This window comes from Cebus imitator, unplaced genomic scaffold (assembly GCF_001604975.1).
Source record: "Cebus imitator isolate Cc_AM_T3 unplaced genomic scaffold, Cebus_imitator-1.0 Scaffold51, whole genome shotgun sequence".
NCBI classification, from domain to species: Eukaryota; Metazoa; Chordata; class Mammalia; order Primates; family Cebidae; genus Cebus; species Cebus imitator.
Window position 1 is genome coordinate 1,530,538 of NW_016107366.1, and position 18,288 is coordinate 1,548,825.

At 36.0% G+C, this 18,288-nt stretch overlaps 2 protein-coding genes across 2 annotated transcripts in view; both read left to right on the forward strand.

The window, feature by feature from the left end:
* LOC108303802 (olfactory receptor 13C9) overlaps positions 1-18,288 on the forward strand; it is a 97,078-nt gene that overhangs the window by 46,699 nt on the left and 32,091 nt on the right. The gene's annotated exons all lie outside the window — the stretch shown is intronic.
* LOC108303836 (olfactory receptor 13C7-like) lies at positions 14,287-17,931 on the forward strand. The gene is made up of 2 exons (XM_017527765.2): positions 14,287-14,684; positions 15,461-17,931. The coding sequence occupies exon 2, from the start codon at positions 15,583-15,585 to the stop codon at positions 16,540-16,542; it is 960 nt and encodes a 319-aa protein (XP_017383254.1). The 5' UTR covers positions 14,287-14,684; positions 15,461-15,582; the 3' UTR covers positions 16,543-17,931.

Below are 18,288 nucleotides of genomic sequence, written 5' to 3' on the forward strand. Positions count from 1 at the left end.
AAAAAAAAAAAAAAAAAAAAAAAAAAAAAAAAAAAAAAAAAACAAACCACCCTAGCTAAGCTACTGGAGAGTGACTTGTAGCAGAACAAGAATGAAAGCAGGGAGATGATTTTGAAAGCCATTTCAGTAGTGTAGATGGGATAATACCTTGGACTGGAGTGGTAGCAACTGAAACGTTCAGGTTCAGTATAAAATTTGGGTCAAACTGGCAGAATTTTTCTGGTGCATTGGATTTGTATAAGTGGTGGTGCATTTTCTGAGATAGGGAAGATGAAACCAAATGAGGATAGAATCAACAGTTCTACATTCAACTCTTTATCTTGACACACTTTATCTAAGGGAAAATGTGTAGTAGGAAGTTCGATATATGAATCTGTGTGTTAGGATAGTTAGAGATGGAGATACATATGTAGGAATTACTGGTTTATAGGTTATATTTCTTCTTGTTAAATAATGACCTTAAGACACTAGCTCAGGGATTATTATCTGTGTGTAGCTCAATTAGATAGACTCTGTCTGACCTGTTATAGTCACCGTTGTTACACCCAGGTAAGACAAACCCAGGTAAACAACACTGAAACCCTTTTTTTTTTTTTTTTTTAATAGAGTCTCGCTGCGTCACCCAGGCTGGACTGCAATAGACAATATTGGCTCACTGCAACCTCCACCTCCTGGGCTCAAGCAATTCTTATGCTCCAGCCTCCTGAGTAGCTGGAACTACAGGCATGCACTACCATGCCCAGTTAATTTTTTGTGTGTTTAGTAGAGATGGGGTTTCACCATGTTGGCTAGGCTGGTCTCAAACTCCTGACATCAAGTGATCTGCCTGCCTTGGCCTCTCAAAGTGTTGGGATTGCACACGTGAGCCACCACACCTGGCCTGAAGCACTATTGAAGAGAATGCTGTCTCCACCAGGCTTATTGCTAGTTCCGTGTATTCCCTGCAACAACATCGTACAAGACACATCCTTCAAAAGAAAAATGCCTGTTTAAAAAAATTGAATACACATCATGAAAAAAGGCAAATCGCAGTTATCCACAGTATCAATGTGTTGATTGTGGAGAGTATAAAGACCAGTAACTCTGCTTCTAATGACCTTTCAATAAAGCAGGATGTGCAAACAACACACAAATAGAAAATAAATCTCCATATTATAAATATTATGAAAGATGGCTAAATTCATGCAATTTAGTTAAAATGATAAGTAGGAGCTTTAAGGCAGAGGAGGCTTTTGAGGAGGGACTTGGATTTTGATGGATTAGGCGGATTTTGATTTTAGACAGAGAGAATGGCAAGAACAAAGGTGCAGAGGCAGCAGTGATTGGCAAGGCTTATTGCAGTAATGGCAACTAAGCTTGCTTAGCTTCAATGAGTGAAAGGCAATCACGCCTTCATTCATTCAACAAAGAACTATAATGAACATCTATTTCCTGAGGACTCCACTTTAAGACTTTAAATTTTATGCTCCTGGTGAACTACAGAGTTGGGATTTTTATCCATCTCTTCCTGATTTCTAAAATGTGTGCCTTCAACTAAATTCCTCTGAATAAATAGTGTACAATATATAATACAAATTATAAAAGAGACATGAAAAAGCATACTGAAACACTGAAGTGGTAGGATTTTTTTCTTCCTGGAGGATTTTAGTAAAGGCTTCATAGAAAAGGTGACATTTAACTTTAATAATAGTGTGACAGAAAAAATGCTTGATTTTGGAATATTAATGTTCAACTCTTCATAATCTATCTCTTAAAAGAGCAGGAATTTCCAGTTATTGATCTTTATAATCTCCAAAAGAATTAAAAATATAAATTAAAAATAAATTAAAAATATAAATTAAAAATATAAATCCTGGCTCACTAACATGAACCTCAATACTTAAATTCTGTTTTTTTTCCTCTTTTAAAACTTAACATCCCCTGAACTCCTGGTCCAAGGAGGATATGTTTTATTTTTCCTGGTAAAAGATATCGATATCAAAATAATACTATAATATGAAATGAAGCAAGAGAGAGGGAGAAAGAAAAAGCAAAGCTGGAAAATGGAGAGAGGCTCCAAAACAGCTGGGGGCTACAGTGCCAGTGGATGAAAAAAAAAAGGAATTTTTACAAGTGTTACTGTGGTAATAAATACTTGGATTCCTTCCATGGTTTTTAAGGAAGTTAAGTAGTGGTTGAAAATTATTTTGGTTGCTGGACTGCTTTTTTTTTTTTTTTTTTTTAAGAGAATGAGCCATGTGAATTTCAGCTTTGTATGTAATAAAAACACAAATAATAATTATGAAAGACATTTATTGAAGTCTTAGGCAATGTATTGGGGTCTGTATTTAGTGGGTTCTCTGTCTAGTTATTTGTTGAAAACGCTCAGATTATAAGTGCTATAGCATGTTGAATGCTTTAATGGGACACATCTCAGATGAAAAACGGAGAAAGCACCCCCAAAGCTCCTCAGAGTTAATAGATATATAGTATTTTAATACTACATATTAATTTTATGTATTTCAAATATCATGTCTTATGTATACCTTTAACCAATATCATATTGTTTGAAGTTGTACCTTCTTCATTCTCCATGCTAAATATGCCATTATTCTACTTGTGATAAACATTTATATTTTGTAGTGTTTGCATATGGTATGAATAGTGCTTTTATTAACATCCTTGTATGCATCTTTTGGTGTACGTTTGTATACAATCACTCTATTGAATATATAGTTCAGAAAAACTCTGAGTTATAAAGTATGTAAATACTTAGCTTTATACACAACTCCAGTTCTATAAAGTATTGGTACCAATTTACACTCCCACCAGCAGTATGTAAGAATTTAACTTGTTTTACAACTTTGGAAACACTTGCTATTATCTCTGTTTTTCATTTTAGCTGTCATGGTGGGAGTGGTAGCATAATATTTTATTTTTTATTTCCGTGATGACTACTGAAGTTTAGCATTTTTCTAGGAGGCCAACTTTATAAGTTTTGATAGTTTAAACAGATTTGGTGATGCCATTAATCAGTTAGGAATTGAAAGGGAAGTGAACAAACACTTACATTCTGAGTGGTTAAAAATATGCCAGGCACTGGACTCAATGCTAGAATCACAATGATTAACAAGAGAGAGATGGTGGCTTATTCTTAAGATGCTTGCCGTTTTGTGGGAACAGATAATTAAACACGTAATTGCAATCATGTGTGATAAGTGCTGTATTAAAGGAGGTATAGGATGTTATCAGAGCACACAGAAAGGTTGCCTAACCCAGACTAGGGGGTCAAGAATGACATCTTCAGGATACTCTGGGAAAAGGATAATAGCAATAAAACAAGAAAAGAAAGTGCTCGCTACCCTTTGCACATGCTAGGCTATTCTTTCTCCTTCAAAAATTCTCCATTGCTCTTCCTTTCCTAGATGGGGGTGGTAGTGGGAAAAGACGGTATATTCTAAGAATTAAAAGAAGCCTTGTTTTGGTTGATCATAGGATAAAGAACAGTAGGAAGAGGTGAAATTTTGTGAAATAAGAGGCTAGAACTTTATTTAAGATCTAGATCTTAGACAACTATGCAGGTCAGTTTAAGCATTTTGGAAATTAAAAGAACAGGGGGTAACATTTCTTTTCATAATGGAAAAGTAACAGGAAGATAATGTAGTATAAGTTAACATAGTGAGTGAAAGACATGTGTTTTACTTACTGCATTTAGATAAGAGGCTACCATAAAATGCCCAGGAGAGACATCTGGGATGAGGCCTATAGATTTGGATTCACCAGTTTATTGATGTTGCATTGAAACCATAGAGTGAAGGAGATTGCCCAAGGAGATAATCTGGACTCTTAGGTGGTAACTGTTTTTTGGAGGGACATTAGTATCAGGTCAAAGTGTTTAGGTCTTAGTTGGAAAGCCAAGGTAAGTTTTTGAATTGTTGGTGATGATGAACACCATGAATTAGGAAGATTAATTTGGAAGAGGTAGCAGACTCTATAGAATTTAAAAAGTTTAGATACATGAAACCAAATAGATTACCATAATCTCCAAGTTGAAAAGAATCTGGATAGTAGCAGAAAACAAAAAAATAAGGAATGGCTTTTAGAATGAAAAAGATCTGGGTTCAGTTTCCATCTAAAACGCCAACGCTCATGTTGTTTAACATTACCTAGAAGGGTGTAGGTTAGTATATATTTGTTCAATGAATGAATGAAAAGATCTTTGCTAATTATAAGAAAAATCTGCTCTAAAATACAAACTGTAATTCTAATTTTAGTTCTAAAAATAAACTCAAGTGGTATTGTTTCAAAGAATACAACTAAAAACAAAAAGTAGAAAATATACACAAAAAAGAACAAACTTTGGATTCATATAAGCAGTTTTTGACAGTTACAACTAGATTCCTTCAGGAGATATGAGCTTTCCATTACTAGAGGTATGCAAGAAAGATCGATAACAGCCTGTTACAGATGTTTCAGAGGATATTTAAGCATGAGGTGATGAATTAGATGCTTTTACTTCCATGAGACTTGACTGTTGTGTTAATTTATCTTTAAACATTATTTGCTAGGTTAGAAACTTCTCTATCTTAGAAGAAAATGGTATTGACATCCAGTAAATTGTGTGCAAAATCTGACAAATAATTGGAGTCAAGATTATTATGTTTGGAAACAGTATGCTTTGGTTGATAATAGCAAGGCAGTGTGCTTTGATTGATAATTATGTTCTGAAGGTTTGTCTAAAGAGATTTTCTTTTATCACCAAATATTTCATTGGATAGGTAAAGATGCTTCAAGCATCTTTTTCATTTTTTTTTTTCTTTTTTTTTTTGAGACAGAATCTCTGTTACCAGGCTGCACTGAAGTGAGTATATCTTGTCTCATTTCAAAACCCACCTTTTTCGGTGAACTATAGCTTGATAAAGACATAGATTATGTTCTTTTTCTCCTTTGTTCCCCTCCCTCCCTCCCTCCCTTCTTCCCTTTCTTTTTTTTTGAGACAGAATCTCTCTCTGTCCTCCAGGCTAAAGTGCAATGGCGCGATCTCAGCTCACTGCAACCTCTGCCTCCTGTGTTCAAGCAATTCTTCTGCCTCAGTTCCCCCAGGAGCTGGGACTACAGGCGCATGCTAATTTTTTGTATTTTAGTAGAGACAGGGTTTCACCTTGTTGCCCAGGCTAGTCTTGAACTCCTGAGCTCAGGCAATCTGCCTGCCTTGGCCTCCCAAAGTGCTGGGATTACAGGCATGAGCCACCACACCCGGCCTAAAGCATCTTTTTCTTAGGACATATCTTTTGTTCCTGAAGCAGATAACAAATACATGTGAAAAGGTGCTGGATTCTAGTATTTCTAAATCACTGGCATGATAGTGAGGACACATAGTTTTTAAAGATCACTGAGCTTCTTTTTTTTTTTTTTTTTTGCTCTAGTTCTAAGAGTAGAATAAAACTAGAAATCAATAGCAGAAACATAACATAAAAATTTGCAAATATTTTGAAGTAAAAACACACTTCTAAATACTCTTTGGATAAAAGAGAAAATCTAAAGAAAAATGATAAAAAAATCAAACCAAATGATAATAAAAATATATTAAGATTTGTGGGACACAGCTAAAGCAGTGCTGAGAGGGATGTTTTTAGCTCTAAATTCTTAGAATAGAGAGAAACATCTCAAATTAATCATGCAAGCTTCTATTTTAAGAAGTAAATAATGAAGAACAAATTAAACACCAACACGCAGAAGAAAGGAAGTGATAAAGGTAGAAGTAGAAAGCAAAATAATTTGAAAAGAGAAAAATAGAGAAAAATCAACCAAATGAAAAGGCTTATCTTTGAAAAATTAATAAAATTCACAAGACTTTAGTATTAATAAAGAAAAAAACAGAAATAAATGATCAGTATCATAAATGAAACATGCTATACTGCTATAGGGCCTATAGACACCAAAAGGGTTGTATTATAAGGGAATACAAAAACAACACACAGATTTGATATCTTAGATGAATGAACCAATTCCCTGAAAATCACAAACTACTAATTTGTTTTTCTTTACTTCTTAAAATAGGAGCTTGCATGATTAATTTGAGATGTTTCTCTCTATTCTAATTTAAGAATTTAGAGCTAAAAACTGTGGATCATCTATGAGATAGACAATTTGAATATCCCTATAAATATTAAATTGAATTCATATTTGAAAATCTCTCAAATAACAAATATCCAGGCCCAGATGGGTTTACTAGAGAATTCTACCAAAATTTAAAAAATTTAACAATTCTATATAATCTTTTACAGAAAATAGAAAAAGGGGAAACATTTCCCAACTCATTTTATGAGCTAACATTACTCTGCTGAAGAAAATCAAAGCTAGCAAAAAAGATGAAAATTTTGTCCTTCATAAATATGAAGACTAATATCCTTTATAAAGGTAGATGCGAAAACCTCTAACAAAATATTAGCAAACTGACTTCTACAATATTTAAAAAATTCTACATAACTTAATGGAGTTTATCCCAGATGCAAGGCAGATTGAATGTCTGAAAAATCAACTGATATAATCCAGGAGGAAATCTTCAGTACCTAGGCTTAGTGAATACTTCTTAGACATGACACCAAAAAACATAATCCATAAGTGAGAAAAATTTACAAACTGAACTTCATCAAGATTAAAAGCTTTCAAAAGACTGTTAACAGAATGAAAGGACAAGATACAGACTGGATGAAAACATTTTAAAATCATATATCTGACAAAAGATTCATAGCTAGAATATTAAAAAAAAAACTCTCAAAACTCAACAGTAAAAAACCTGCAAATAATCTAATTAGAAAATGGGCAAAAGACATGAAAAGACATTTTACTGAAGAGAAGATATGGATGTCAAATAAGCACATGAAAAGATGTTCAACTCACTAGCTGCTAGGAAGATGGAGATTAAGATCACCGTGAGATATCACCATGCGTCTATTATTAGCATGGCTAAAGTAAAAAGGAATGACAATGCTCAATGCTGGTGAGAATGAAGGGAAAATGTATCTCTCATAAATTGTTGGGAATATAACAGTTGCTCTGGAAAATAGTTCTGAAATTTCTTAAGAATTTAAACATTTACTACCATATAACCCAACAATGGGCTCCTAGGCATTTATTTCAGAGAAATAAAATTTTATATCCACAAAAAGTGCTGAACATGAATTTTCACAGCAGCTTTAATTGTAATAGCCAAAACTTGGAAACAACAAGAATATCCTTCAATAGGTGAATTGTTAACAAGCCATGATATATTCATGTCATGAAATGCTATTTAGAAAATAAAAGTAACAAACTATTGATAGTTTGTAGAACATTCTTGAAAAGACAAAATTATAGAAATGGAAAACAGATTCGTGGTTCCAGGGCTTAGGGATTCAGGAGAGAGAAGGAGTAGCACAAGTGAGATATTTGTTAGGATGATATAGTTCTGTATTTTGTTTGGAGTTGTGGTTACACAAATCTGTACATGTGATAAAATGGTATAAAATTATTCACACATTATACTAATGTCAGTTCTCTGGGTCTCTTATTGTGCTATGGTTATGGAAGAAGTAAACACTGGGAGAAACTAGGTGTAGGATACACAGGACGTCTCTAAACTATTTTGCACCTTCCTCTGAATCTCAAATGAAAAGTTAAAAAAAGTAGATATGAGGCTATTCATATTTTTGTATTTCTTCTTGGGTCATTATTGCTAAGTTATGCTTTCCTGAAATTACTCCATTTGATCTAAATTGTTTAACTGAGTGTCATAAATTGCTTGTCTACAGGACAGGTGTGGTGGCTTACACGTGTTATCCCAGCACTTTGGGAGCCCGAGGTGGGTGGATCACTTGAGGTCAGGAGTTTGAAACCAGCCTGGCCAACGTGGTGAAAGCCCGTCTCTACTAAAAATACAAAAATTAACCAGGCATGGTGGCGCACACCTGTAATCTCAGCTACTGGGGAGGCTGAGGCAAGAGAATCGCTTGAGCCTCGGAGGTAAAGTTTGCAGTGGGCCGAGATCGTGCCACTGCACTTCATCCTGGGCGACAGAGTGAGACTCTGTCTCAAATAAATAAATAAATAAATAAATAAATATTGCTTACTTATTATCATTTTAATACTGGCCTTGAGGTAATATCTCCATTTTCATTTCAGATTTAGTAACTCTGGTTTTCTCTTTAGCTTGATTAGTTTTTCTTGGAGTTTACAAAATTACTTTTTAAAAACATCGACTTGGGGCCAGGCACCTTGGCTCACGCCTATAATCTCAGCACTTTGGGAGGCCACAGCAGGCAGATCACCTGAGGTCAGGAGTTCGAGACCAGTCTGGTTAACATGGCAAAACCCCATCTTTACTAAAAATACAAAAATTAGCCAGGCATGGTGGCAGGCACCTGTAATCCCAGCTACTCAGGAGGCTGAGTCAGGAGAGTTACTTGAACCCAGGTTGCAGAGGTTGCAGTGAGCCAAGATCGAACCATTGCACCCCAGCCTGGGCGACAGAGTGAGACTCCATTTCAAATAAATAAATAAATAAATAAATAAATACAAAAAAACCATCAACTTTGGTTTAGTTCCTCTCCATTGTGTGTTTGTTTTCTATTTCCTCGATTCTTCTCTTATGTTTCTAATTTCTTCTTTGAGCATTTTTGGTTCATTTTCCTTTTTTTGTAAACTTTGAGATAGAATCTAAGATCATTTTCTAATATATGTACTTTGAGCTACACATTTTCTTCTAATCACTGGCTGTAGTTGGATTCCATAAGTTTTTATTATCTTCATTATTTTTCAGTTCAAAAACAGTTTTAATTTTTGTTATGGTTTCTTCTTCATTCTATGTATCACTTAGGAGTATACTATTTAGGTTCCTAATATTTGGGTTTTTTTTTAGCGTGCTATTTTCCTTTTCAAAAAAATCTAGCTTGATTCTGTATGGTCAAAGAACACTCTATGAATGGTTTCAATTATTTGAAAGTATTTCAGGCTTATGGTCATAACATTTATACTATTATATATTTTATGTACTTAATTCCTTATTTCAGCTGTATATATTTCAGATACAGTATTACCATATATATTGTAACTGCTTATTCTTGCTTCCTGCCACCAATATCTCTTCATTATCTCATTGAGGATATTTATTCTTTGTCAACATTTTTGCTCTGTTCTATGAATTATGCATCATGTAATGTCAGGTTGCTCAATTTATTGTCTTTTATTATGATTGTGTTCACCACTTATTACATTCTTCTCTACAGAGTTCATTTTCCCCTACAGTACTTTGGTTAGTAGTATGTATCTTATAAGGGAAAGGCAAAACACTTAACTTGGCTACCCTAGGTGGGTTTAAAGTTTGGGGCTCCCAGGGCAGTGAGCCCATTACACTATTCTTTGGATATGTTCAAACCTGTTTTGCCACCTGGAAACCTGGAATCTCTGGGCACTTTCCTTTACCTCAGCCCGGAAATTACGCTTTCCCTTCCTTCCTTCCTCCCTCCTTCCCTCCCCTCCTCTCCCCTCCCCTCCCCTTCCCTCCCTCACATCCTCCCTCCCTCCCTCCCTCCCCTTTTTTTTTTCTTGAGACAGGGTCTCACTCTGTTGCCCAGGCTGGAGTCCAGTGAGAGCTCACTGCAACCTCCACATCCCGGGTTCAAACAATTCTTCTGCCTCAGCCTCTCGATTAGCTGGGATTACAGGCACCCGCCACCATGCCCAGCTAATTTTTGTATTCTTAGTAGAGACAAGGTTTCACCATATTGGCCAGGCTGGTCTCGAACTCCTGACCTTGTGATCCGCCTGCTTCAGCCTCCCAAAGTGCTGGGATTACAGGTGTGAGCCACCGTGTATGGCCGAAGTTATTCTAAGTCTTTTTTAAAAATTGATTAAAATATTCAAGTTTTTGCAGGGAGATAATACAGAAGCAGAGAACTCTCCAGGTAGATGGATCTGTGTGCCCATGTGGTTGGTTATTCATTCTTCACTTCTCCTTAGTTCTGGCCTACTCTGATGTTACCTTGTCTCCCTTAGTTTGTGAAGCTTGGAGGAAGTTCAAACATAATATCTGTACGGTAATGCAATAGAGAAAGAAGCAGCCGCCTTAAAAGGACTCCCTCAGTAGATTTCTTGTCAAAAGTCTTGTGGCTACATTCTGTTTCCTTGAGTATCTTCTAGTTTCATTTTCCTTTTCAGGTTGATACATTGTTATCTTAATTCTATTGCATTTCCACCTTTGAATGGAGCAGAAGTCAGAAACTTTTGCTAGTTTGCTGTTTCCAGAAACTAGGAATATATTACTTGTAATAATTAACACTTTATTATTTTTTAAAAAATAATATATTTCTAGTTTCTGGAAAGAGCAAACTAGCAAAGGATTTGTTTATTGAATGATTAATTAGATTAAAAAGTTATTAAGAAACAGAACTTGCACTGAGACTCATCTTTCAGCTGAGTTAAGTTATATTATCCATTGCGGTCTTTCCCATTCCTCTGTCTCTGGCTAGCTCAACAATATTTATTAATCTGTAGCTCTGTGTTTTTCTAATCACAACCCTGATCTTTCCACTATGTGGCTTTGGGAATAACCCACCTGAATTCTAGTTAGCTGGTTCCAATTTTATGTCCTTGCTCTGTTCTTTACGTCATGGACTAATTGGTATTTACTAGCTGCGTTTTACGATCTCTCCAATCTGGACAAAACCCACTGTTAAGAAACAGACAGGATACAAGCAAGAAAGAGAATGATAATGAGGCTGTGACAGAGAATCTCTTGATTGACAGAGTAAATATACTGATCACGATGTAGCTGCATTATAGCTAATATTAACTATTTTGATAAACTTTAGCTTGAGGAGATAGATGAGGTTCTGTGTGCATTCATTAATGTAAGAAAACATTATCACTGGGCGCAGTGGCTCATGCCTGTAATCCCAGCACTTTGGGAGGCTAAGAAGGGTGATCCCTTAGGCCCACAAATTTGAGACCAGCCTGGACAACATGGCGAAAACACGTCTCCACAAAAAATTAGCTGGGTGTGGTGGCACATGCCTGTAGTCCCCGCTAGTTGGGAGGCTGAGGTGGGAGGATCACTTGAATCTGGGAGGTGTAGGTTGCAGTGAGCTGAGACTGAGCCAATCCACTCCAGCCACTGTGACAGAGCAAGACCCTGTCTCAAACACAACAAAACAAGCAAACAAAAAACCAAGAAAACAAACCAAAACAACATTACCCTTGTCTAACTTCAAGGTTTTGAAATGAAATTTTCTAAACATAATACAAAATTAAATTTTTATTCACAATTTAGATAAAAGATAGCCATAGTTTAGTGAAGTAAACTGTTTCAGGGAAAAGAAAAGGCTTGTTCCAGTTACTTAATTATTCATATATTATTGGTTTATCTTTAGACAAAATTAAACGGACAGGTATACCAGTTTCCTGAGGGACAAGAAGAAGGTGTCCGAACACCATATACCTAAGAGTTTGAGAGAAAATTCAAGGAGTCTACATCAGCCACTTAAAGGAAAAGCATGGATTGATGTGTGAGTACAGCATAAAGCAGAGAAATGTGAAAAAAAGAATTCAGGGAGAGCTGTGCTTGGAGTGTAGATAGACAGGTGGCATTAAGGGAGTTGACCAAGGTAGTGAGACCCCAGACATTGGCTTGCCATTCTTATAATAGGCTACAGTATCTGGCAGGGGATTAGAGTAATTCATAAGATCTAAGGCAGAAGCAGGCAAACGGTTCCTGGAACAAGGGAGGCTTCACTTAATGTTTACTGAATTGAATAAAATCAGAGAGAAGATAAGATGATAGACTAGAGCCTGGAAATGTTGAAGAGCAGTAGTTGGTCATGAGGACCTATAAATTCATCTTAATTGTTTCTTCTTACTATTATGGACAGGGATGGAGGGTTGCAGCTATAAGGAATATTTTTGTGGTGCTTGGTATATCTGAGACAACAGATAATGTTACAATCCTGTATCCACTAGAATGGCTTAGCAAAACACACTGTGCAATTGACAGAATGTTTATGTCCCCCCTCCCATTTATATGTTGAAATCTTAATCCCCAGGCGATGATATTAGGAAGTGAGTCCTTGGGAAGGGGATTAGGTCATGAGAGTACAGCCCTTATGAATGGGAATACTGCCATTATAAAAGACATCCCAGAAGATTACTCACCCCTTCCTTCACGAGAGGTTCCACTGGAAACAGATGTCTGTGAGGAGTAGGCCCTGTGCAGATACTGAATCTGCTGGTGCCTTGAACTTGAGCTTCTCAGTCTCCAGAACTGTGAGATGTGAGAAACAAATTTCTGTTGTTTACAAACCACTCAGTCTTTGGTATTTTGTTATAGCAGCCCAAACAGACAAAGACTGAATATTCTCTGTTTCTCATTTGAAAGATCTGAAAATAGGACTGTCTGGCAGTATTATGATGAGTAGTAATGCCAGAGATCTGGGTCTCACACTCTCTCCTATGCCTGCGAGTGGTTGGAACTGACGGTGATGATGGATGGGGCAATCAGGCTTAGACTGAATTCCATGTGAGTCTTGGTCACAGGAAGTTAGAGTTACCATATTAGCAAACAAAAATACATGAGGCAGTTAACTTTGAATTATTTCTACTTTCCTTGCATAAGTGTGCTGTGATAAAATAAAAATATTGCATGGATAATGCTTACACAATGTATTTGTTGTTTGTAATAAATTATAAGCATCTGATTGGGTGTGGCAGTGGCTCTTGCTTATAATCCCAGCACTTTGGGAGACTGAGGCAGGAGAATTCTAGAGCCCAGGAGTTTGAGATGAGCCTGAGAAACATGGTGAATCCACGTCTCTACAAAAAATACAAAAATTAACTGGGCATGGTGGTACATGTCTGCAGTCCCAGTTACTTGAAAGGAAGAGAAGTGGCAGGAGCACTTGAGCCTGGGAGGTCGAGGCTGCAGTGAGCTGTGGTTGTGCCACTGCACTCCGGCCTGGGCGACAGCGTGAGAACCTGTCTCAGAAAAAAATTAAATAAATAAATTACAAGCATCTATATTACGTACCTCGTTAATTATATTTCTCTAATGATTTGGCTTTCCTCGACATTTTTTTTTGTTTTGCAGAGTTTGCTTATAAATTGTTTTACAGTTACAGTCTACCCGCCATGTGCATTATAGTATAGCTTCGACAGTGTCACTTTCAACCCGTTGAATTCTTTTGTCCATTGAATATTGATTAGTGAGAAAACATGCCCAACATCTGCCTTTCAAACCAATATATTGATTATGTTCTTGCATAAAGTTAACAACTCAGAATCTTTTATTTCAAATTTGATTTGTGGAAGCATATAATACCATTTTTTCATGGCATAAATAGTTTACCCATTCTTCAGGATCATGTTACATCTCAGGCTCAGTAACTTTTTAAAAATATTGTCCACTGACAAAGAGCACTGTTGTCTAATTTTATTCCCTTCTTTTTAACATTATACATGGTGGTTCCACTTGTTTGCATGCTGAAATATTATTTTGTCATATTTATTAAAATAACTGAGTTCTTTAAGGGTTGATATCCATTTCAAAAGATAGTCATGATAAGTGTTATAAATAATTACTTCAAGTCAGAATTTCTTTTCCTGTTAAAAAGTAAAGTAAGGCTTGCTCACTCAAGGAAATTGTTTTATGGTCAGACTCATGTTGTGCCATGCTAGTGTGGACATAACTAAAGGGCAGGTTGAATGAGGTTGGGATATTGCATATATATTTGAGCAGAGGGTATGAATGAACAGAATTAAAATGACCGTGCATATGATTATGGCTGTTTAGAGGGGCCAATGAGACCAGAATGAAGCTTATGGATTCTGAGACTCCAGGATTAATGGTCAAAACAAATGTGACTAACAGTTCATTTATTAAGAACAAAGCATCATTTTGAATTAAGTGTCACAGGTTATGGCCACATCTCTCCATCGGATTTAGTGAATGCTAATTTCCATGTCTTGGCCATTTTACCTCTGTAGCATTCTTAAGCTTGCTCCTCCCAGAGAATGTAAAGCTATAATATGTAACTGTTTATGAGTTAAACTTTAATTAAATTGTACTAGCAACTTTGTTTTAATTGCTTCTGAGGGACTTCATCCCAAAAGTACTAGAAAGTTTTAAAATTCTGTCCAATCCACATTGTGATGTTTAAATTACTTTTGGGATTTGAAGCATCCTCAAAGCAGCAAACACTTTAAGTTGCTTTGATGCTTCATTGGCTGGTCTTTTAAAGAATCCTCTGCTAGTGAAAAGACTGCAAAGAGCCCCAGCTTTCATCGTTACTAGAACTAGTTTCTATTTTGCCAATGATTAGTTGGCTTTTACAATAGCAATGGCAGCTACTTGATTTTAATGAGAACTGAGAAGCAGTTCTTTTAGTTATCTTTGTGAAATTATTGAGATAGAACTTATGAGGCTAGCAGTTTGATTAAAAATGTAGGACTTCTGTTTTTGGCGTTTAAATATAGAAATACTGCATATTACATCAAATGGGGATACAAATAATTATAGCAAATTGCTGTGTTAAAGAACTTTTTGAGTGACCTACCTCTCATTACCATGGGTATTTCTGAATATGCAGTGAGAGGAAGGTCAGCAGAACAGCTGTTAGAACAGAGAAAGCTGACTTCTGTGCAGGAAGAAGACAATATGTATTTTCTCATACTTAGAGGTAAAAGAGGAAATCCCTTGCTACTGAAATTCTTTAATTTATGCATTTATTTATGGTTTGATTATAGACTAAGAAATGTACACTAGAGTTTTTCTGAGGTCAACTTTTTATTCATTGTGTATGTCAGGCAGAACAATAGGGTGACCTAGAAAGATCTCTTAATCTCTATTGAAAAACACAAACAAGAATAATTTTATCTCAATTTTTTCCTTTATTATTTTATAAGTAATACTTCTTCTCTAGTCAGTATTCTTAGAATATTTCACGTATTCATATTTCCCCTAAATTAGGAATAACCAAAAGTTCTTTTTCCTAAAAAAAAAAATATTTTCTATTTATTCCTTTAGCCCACAGGACTCTTCTGAAATTAAGATTAAATTACCATTGAAGCGGAACTTTCACATACAGCTTTGTTTTAGTAACTGAAGAACAGCAATTTTGTTAGGTATAACGTTGTGTGAAGAAAACTATTTGGTTACAGATAATAATATTGGTTAAAATGGTCAGATATCTGTTGGCTAGTAATATTTCATACATTTTCTATTTGTCCTGGATTATTTGGTCAAAATATGATGGTAACATTGTATTAAAATAATTTTAAATTCATAATGCAAAAGATACATAATTCTAGCTCAGTTACATGTGTTCTTAATCTATTCTCTAACAGGAATATTCTTTTTGAGAGCTGAGGACTCCTTCGTGAAGTCTGGAAGTCTAACTGATCTTAACTTAGAGGGCCATAACATATTCTTACGCTATTGTGTACCCATTTACAGGTCTTTATTACTCATAAGGGAAGCCATTCAAGAACGCAAATGATTCTTATAGACATTGGTATAAAAGATCCACATACATTCCAGCCACTACAGAATTTCTCTTAGTCAAAGAAAATATTAGCATGGGAAAGTCTAATCAGTCTTTTGTGACAGAATTTGTCCTGCTGGGGCTTTCTGGCTACCCAGAGCTGGAGGCCATTTACTTTGTGCTGGTCCTGTGTATGTATTTGGTGATCCTATTGGGAAATGGAGTCATCATCCTTGTGAGTGTTTATGACACCCACTTGCACACCCCCATGTACTTTTTCCTCAGTAACTTATTCTTGGACATCTGCTATACTAGTTCATCTATCCCACTATTTCTCAGCAGCTTCTTAACTTCAAAGAAAACTATTTCCTTCTCTGGATGCGGAGTGCAAATGTTTCTCTCTTTTGCTATGGGAGCAACAGAGTGTGTCCTTCTAAGTATGATGGCGTTTGACCGCTATGTGGCCATCTGTAGCCCTCTACGATACCCTATCATCATGAACAAATCTGCATATGTGTCCATGGCTGCTGGGTCCTGGATTGCAGGAGGCATCAATTCTGTGTTGCAAACGTCCCTTGCAATGCGGCTTCCTTTCTGTGGGGATAACGTCATTAATCATTTTACTTGTGAAATCTTGGCTGTCTTAAAATTGGCCTGTGCTAATATCTCCATAAATATTATTAGCATGGTTGTTGCTAACATGATTTTCCTTGCAGGGCCAGTACTTTTTATTTTTGTTTCATATGTTTTTATTCTCTCCACCATTCTGAGAATTCCTTCTGCAGAAGGAAGGCGCAAAGCCTTCTCCACCTGCTCTGCCCACCTAACGGTGGTCGTTATATTCTACGGAACCATCCTTTTCATGTATGCAAAGCCCAAGGCTAAAGACTCTTCTGGTGCAGACAAAGAACAAGTCACAGAAAAAATCATCTCCCTCTTCTATGGGGTGGTGACACCTATGCTTAATCCTCTCATCTATAGTTTGAGGAACAAAGATGTGAAGGCAGCAGTGAAGAGTATTCTGTGTCAAAAATGCTTCTCAGAAAGAATGTGAATGTTTCTTTATTTATTTTTAAAATCATTTTACTCTGAATGTAGGGCTAGTTCTCACTCGGAGTTTCCAAAATAAATATGAGGGTTGATGATTCCATGAATTCCTGAAATTCTCATTTTTCTTTTCCTAATGCTTAAAAGAAAGAGGGAAATCCAGGACTGAGTTATTTTTCTCTTCATGATAGAGTTAAGGAAAAGAGGGACAGAAACTTATGGATAAAAGTATTCTCATCCAAACCACCATCCTTGTTAAGGCTAATAGAGTTTAGTTTAATCCTTGAATGATAAATTTTATAATCTAAGAGGAAGTACCCTTTTGCTAACTTAATATTTTATCCCATATCTACACCATTCTTAGGAAGATCAAGTAGAAAGCATCTTGCTAAAAATCAGAATGCTATATGACTCCAACAGTAAATAATTCGGAATGAAGTAGATTTGATCACGTAGAAGTAAATGGGGAACACTGTAAGGTGTTAGATACCTACCCTGTATATATGTAATAGAGGGAGAATAAATGGAAAAATGAAGCTATTTCCTGGGGATGATTTCCTTTTGGCTACAAACTGGCAAGCCATCTTTTGTGCAGAGGTGTTTAAGGCAATGTGAGACTCTGTGCAGACAACCCAGATGATGGGAAATATGGCCTGCCTTGTGTTTCAGTAGATGAGCAATGATGTCTTTGAGTGAAATGATTCAAGAAACATTACTTTACTTCTAACTAACTGGATAGTACAGTTCTCTGAGAACACAGTGATAATGGATTTACTATTGTAAGAAGTTAGGTTTTTGCAATTACATGAATTTTCTATGGAATCTGAGCATTACATTCATTCACTCAGTCATTTATTACTCATTTACTTATTCAGTCCACCAGTATTTACTGAATCCCTATTTTTGTCTCAGGCATTGGGCTAAATATTGGCGATATAAAAAAATATAAAACAACCTGGAAGCGACAACGAAGACATGGTGAGGGAGCAGTCTTGTGGAATACAGATTGACACATACATTGAAGATGAAAATCTTAAAGAATACTTATTTATGGATTTTTCATCTCTCCTACCTTCTAAGCTGGACTCTGTTGGGTCTTTGTTGGGCTGAGCAGAATAATGGTTGGATTAATAGTAATTTAAATAAGCTGATTGTCATATGAAAGGGCTTGAACCATCTCTAGAAAAGAAAGAAGATAGTGAGAAAGACCTCAGTGCATACTGGAGATTTTGATGATAGAAGGACAGATATTTACATTGATACAGCAAAAATAGGATTAGAGGAAAAGAAAAAATTACCTACATGGAATTTTGGGAAAGGTTTGATGCTGGTTTTATGTGACCCTACCTCAGTGTGTCTTGATAATCTCAATAAAGATATACAACATTCTTTAAGATATTTGGTTATGGATTCAGTTTCTTTTGCAGTATCATCATGCTGAGACTGGCCATAGGATGAGGGTAACTTAAGTGGGTCACAGCCTTAGGTAGGTCACAATTACAATGCAGTAGGTTAAAGTTTTTGTAGGGGAATATGTATAAATCTCTCAAAGGGAAAGTCCCAGGAAGGGAGAAGCACTTCTACTTGGATAACCTAGGAAAAGCAATTCTCCTACTGATCTTGTAAGTAAGAATTTTCTAGACAGATGAAACAGTGCCAAGATGTGGAATACTACTGAGAATTTGGAATGGTTGGAACTTGGGTTGTATTGTCGGGGTAGTGACAGAGAAGATTGGAAAGGTAGTTTGGAGCC

Bases quoted from the DNA above. Each gene is read 5' to 3' on its own strand.
- LOC108303836 (XM_017527765.2), top strand. From the start codon at position 15,583: ATGGGAAAGTCTAATCAGTCTTTTGTGACAGAATTTGTCCTGCTGGGG.